This window comes from Microtus ochrogaster, chromosome 8 (assembly GCF_000317375.1).
Source record: "Microtus ochrogaster isolate Prairie Vole_2 chromosome 8, MicOch1.0, whole genome shotgun sequence".
Lineage (NCBI taxonomy): Eukaryota > Metazoa > Chordata > Mammalia > Rodentia > Cricetidae > Microtus > Microtus ochrogaster.
The window spans coordinates 42615805-42620073 of record NC_022015.1 but is presented as its reverse complement, the minus strand read 5'-3'; the positions used below and the strand labels follow the sequence as shown (position 1 = coordinate 42620073).

The 4269-nt window shown below is 42.6% G+C and overlaps 1 protein-coding gene across 2 annotated transcripts in view; it reads left to right on the top strand.

The window, feature by feature from the left end:
• The first annotated feature begins 587 nt into the window (after nucleotides 1-587).
• LOC101994965 (solute carrier family 22 member 19-like) overlaps nucleotides 588-4269 on the top strand; it is a 41355-nt gene continuing 37673 nt past the window's right edge. For both annotated transcript variants that reach the window (XM_005351887.3, XM_026781570.1), the window contains exons 1-2: nucleotides 588-986; nucleotides 1956-2059. In XM_005351887.3, coding sequence (XP_005351944.1) covers nucleotides 588-986; nucleotides 1956-2059 — 503 coding nt within the window. The remainder of the gene's footprint in view (nucleotides 987-1955; nucleotides 2060-4269) is intronic.

The window sequence follows — 4269 nt, the reverse complement described above, 5'->3', positions numbered from 1 at the left end:
TTTGAGACCTAACACCTTGCCCCTGCTCACCCTCCTACCATCTGAGCATATATATACAGTGGGAATTCATAGGCATTGGACCTGATACAGGTCAGGTAGCAAAGGCCAAGAACTTTTCCGTACTTCCTTTGTTTGTATTAACTTAGCTTCCAAATCTTTTCGTTCATGACATTAGCCAAGATGTCTATTGAACAGATCAGGAAAGTGACAAACACCTAACTTGTGAGTTTGGAAGATGCATATTCTGTAAAGGACTGCATGTTGTATAACAGGTTAGTGCTCATTTGTTTTCCCAGCGTTTGTAGATCAATGTCTACAGGTGATCATGGGGCAATGCACAAAGTTTCTCACAAAGTAAATCTTTAACAGACTCATTATAGAAAGCAACTTAGCAGAATGTTTCTCTTGGTGACTTTAGAGGAAGCAGCTCCCCACCTAACACCTAACTCATTAGGGGATAGCTGCCCTATGCCTCAGTGCAAAAGGGAAGAGGGGTATACTAGAAGAAGAGGTCAGGTTCTATTCTATAGTGAAACAAAACTTGTTAGAACCTTTGGATTCACCTTGAACATAGTCATTTGTCTTCGATGGCCTTTCAGGATCTCCTGGAACAAGTTGGCAGCGTGGGGAGATTCCAGATCCTTCAGATGATTTTCATTTTGATCAGCAATATCATAGTGGCTCCCCATTCTCTACTGGAGAACTTCACGGCAGCTATACCCAATCATCGATGCTGGGTCCCTATCCTGGACAATGACACTGTCTCTGATAATGAAAGTGGGATCCTGAGCAAAGAAGACCTCCTAAGGGTCTCCATTCCCCTGGACTCCAACCTGAGGCCAGACAAGTGTCATCGTTTTGTGCGACCACAGTGGCATCTCCTTCATTTGAATGGCACTGTCTCCAATGTGACAGAGACAGACATAGAGCCCTGTGTGGATGGCTGGGTGTATGACCAAAGCAATTCCCTCAACATTGTGACTGAGGTAAGTGACTTCATTTCCTGTCATAAGTTCATGATGCATGTTTAGTAATAGTATGAATAGTGCACATGTTCTGAGCTTAGATTTCATCTTTTAGCCAATATGTGAAATACATATTCAATAATTCTAATAACTTCAAAAAATGAGAAAGACTTATTCTCCTGGTTATTTCCCTAGATGGGATGACTACAGTTTAAGGAATAATTCTTATGTGCCAAATCAGTTTAAGCAAATAATTCATGTGTTCTTTTATAGATCTTACAAGTCAGTATTTATTTTTCAGGTTTGATTTCAAATAAGAAATATTTAGAGGTTGAACAAAACCATAATGGACTGTCTGGGAGTATGGCTCACTGGCAAAATGCTTGTGTGGCATCTATGAGCCCAAGTTTCAATCCCTAGCACCCTAAATACTAAATACTCTAAATAGTCTCAATACTTTACCTTCTGTGATAGGGTAGAATGGGGGCTACGCACAAGGCTTGTGTTCCAACTTTGGTACTGTCAATATATCTATATCTAATGCATATCTGTATCTACATCTATATCATCTCTGTCCATCCCATCCATCCATCCATCCATCCATCCATCCATCCATCCATCCATCCATCCATCCATCCATTTTTCTATCTAATAGTCAGTGCCCAAGCTCTGCTCTCAGAGTGATGAGAGGCTGTGCTCAGGTATAGGATCCAGTGCATTTTAAAGGCTCATCGCACTATATGACCAAGCTTGAGAATTTCTTAGCATGGGTTACAAGTCAGTAGTACAACCAACTAAGTCCTAGTTACTAGGAGAAGATTCCTGGAGCCAGGTGTGTTTGAGAGCAGGACTGTAGGATTCAGGTGGTACTGAAAAGGGAGAGGAGTTTAGGGGGTGCTAGAATGAGACTTGAGGCTCACACTGAAGCATTTTGATATAGTCAGAGTGTCAGGTTATAAATCTTACTTTGCTGGTTTCCATATTTTTCAGTGGAACCTGGTTTGTGAATCTCAGTCAATGGACTCGATAGCTAAATTTTCATTCTTGAGTGGTACGTTAGTAGGAAATATCCTATGTGGCCACCTATCAGACAGGTGAGTGTCTCTGGTTTATGGCTTTCTCTGTGTATGAGTATTTTAGTCACCTGTGAGTCATTCACGAATTATGAAGTAGCTATTACAAATTAAATTCTCCTAGCTGTACCCTTTATCCTAGAGAACCACAAACACAAATGGAAATTTCAGTCAGTGTGATGAGTACTGTTTGAATAGAAGTCTCTGTGTTGTATGGATACAGGAATAGCCTCTCCATGAGATATGGCGATGTTGCAGGATGAGGGGTGGAGAGAAAGTGTCACAGCATGGTTGAGAGATATGAGAAAGGGTCAACTATGGGAACGAGGCAAAGATGTTCAACACAGTGTTTTTGTCCTATTTGAATATTCAGATATGGAAAACAGCATTGACACTCTTGCCAGGGGACTGTGCTTCTCCTTCCTGGACAGTGCATTGAACATCGTGGTTCACAGAGAAGGGATATTATATCTTCATTTGTCAAACACAGTGGTGGAATGTCCTTTGATGCCTGCAGGGCCATTGGCGTGTTGGAAAGCTACGTCTGTCACTTCTGTTTTTGCTTCTGCCAAAGATTATTTCTAAAGGTCACACTTTCCGACATATGAAATAAGTCATCTAATGACAACTGTCATCCCTGTTTATGGCATGACTTAGATCTGTTGCCTGAAAAACACTTCTTTTTAAACAGATGACAACTTGTGCCAAGCTTGTTGCTGCTTTTTTCCGTAGCAGAAGTGTCATACACTGGGCCCTCAGTAGAGAAGGCACACAGCTCCCTTGTGCCTCTTTTATTTTAACTTTAACTGTTAGTATCACTGTGTTACACATGATATGTGTGTGTACGCATGCATGCCACAGCTTGCAATGTGGAGATGAGAGTCAGGTTTCTCCTTCCATCTTTGCACGGCATCTGGAGAGCATACTGAGGTTCCAGGCATGGGCTGCGAGTGTCTTAGCCACCAAACCCTCTCACCGGCTCTGCACCTCTTTTATGAGGTCACCAATTCCATTCATGAGGGCCCTATTCCCTTATTTATTTTTAAGAGTCTCTTTTAATTGTTCTTTGGCAATTTCACAGTTGTCAGCATTCTATCTTTATAGCCACCTCCACAAATTCTTCTCTCCCTTCATGTAATCTTAAAAGGAGTCATCATAGTGTTGGATACTGTTAAAATACTGTTAATTTTTATATATGTGGGTGTTTTGCCTGTATGTATGTCTGTGCCCTATGTGTGTGCCTGGTGCCATTGGAGGCCAGAAGATGGTGTCAGATGCCATCCAACTGGGGTTATATATGATTGTAAGCTGCCGTGTGGGTGCTGGGAATATAACCTGAGTCCTCTGGAAGAACAGCTAATGCTCTTACCCCTGAGTCATCTACTCGGTTCCACATGATAGTTCAAACAACTTGTGTCCATGTGGTTCTTATCCTCTCCCTCCCCCTCCTCAGTCTCTATCCCCCCCGTTGCTGCTCCCTAGATTCTTTTCCTTTTCCTGTTCCATTGTCTTTTTCCTATCCTCATACTTCCCCACCAGCAAGTATTTGACCTCTTTTTCTGTTTTTTTTTTTCCCCAGGTTTCCCCCACATTTACCCATGTAGTAATATGAGCGGTGGGGCTGCATCCCCAGCACCCCAGCCGCCTGCTAGCTTATGCCTTGAAATAATTACATGGACACTGTATTCTTTTAAACACTGCTTGGCCCATTATATCTAGCCTCTTCTCGGCTAACTCTTGCACCTGGACTAGCCCATTTCTAATAATGTGTGTAGCACTGAGGTGCGCTTACCAGGAAGATTCTAGCCTGCGTCCATCCTGGGTCAGAGCTTCATAGCGTGTGCCTCAGAGAGCAGAGCTATTGCGTCTGCCCGGGAGAGGGGAGCATGGCGTCTCTGAGCTCACTTCCTCTTCCTCCCAGCATTCTGTTCTGTTCACTCCACCCACCTATGTTCTAACCAATAAAATGGGCCAAGGCAGTTTCTTTATTAGCCAATGACCTTCCTCCATCATACCCACATGCTTACATATATGCATTATAGGCTATGATCCTTATATATGGGAGAAGGTGCAGTTTGTTCTTTCTGGGATTGGGTGAGCTCACTTAATATTGTACTTTTAAAATCCACCCTTTTCCTGCAAATCTCATGGTTTCTTTACAGCTGAAGAATACCCATTGTGTGCAGGTATCAGCTGAAGAATACCCATTGTGTGCAGGTATCAGCTGAAGA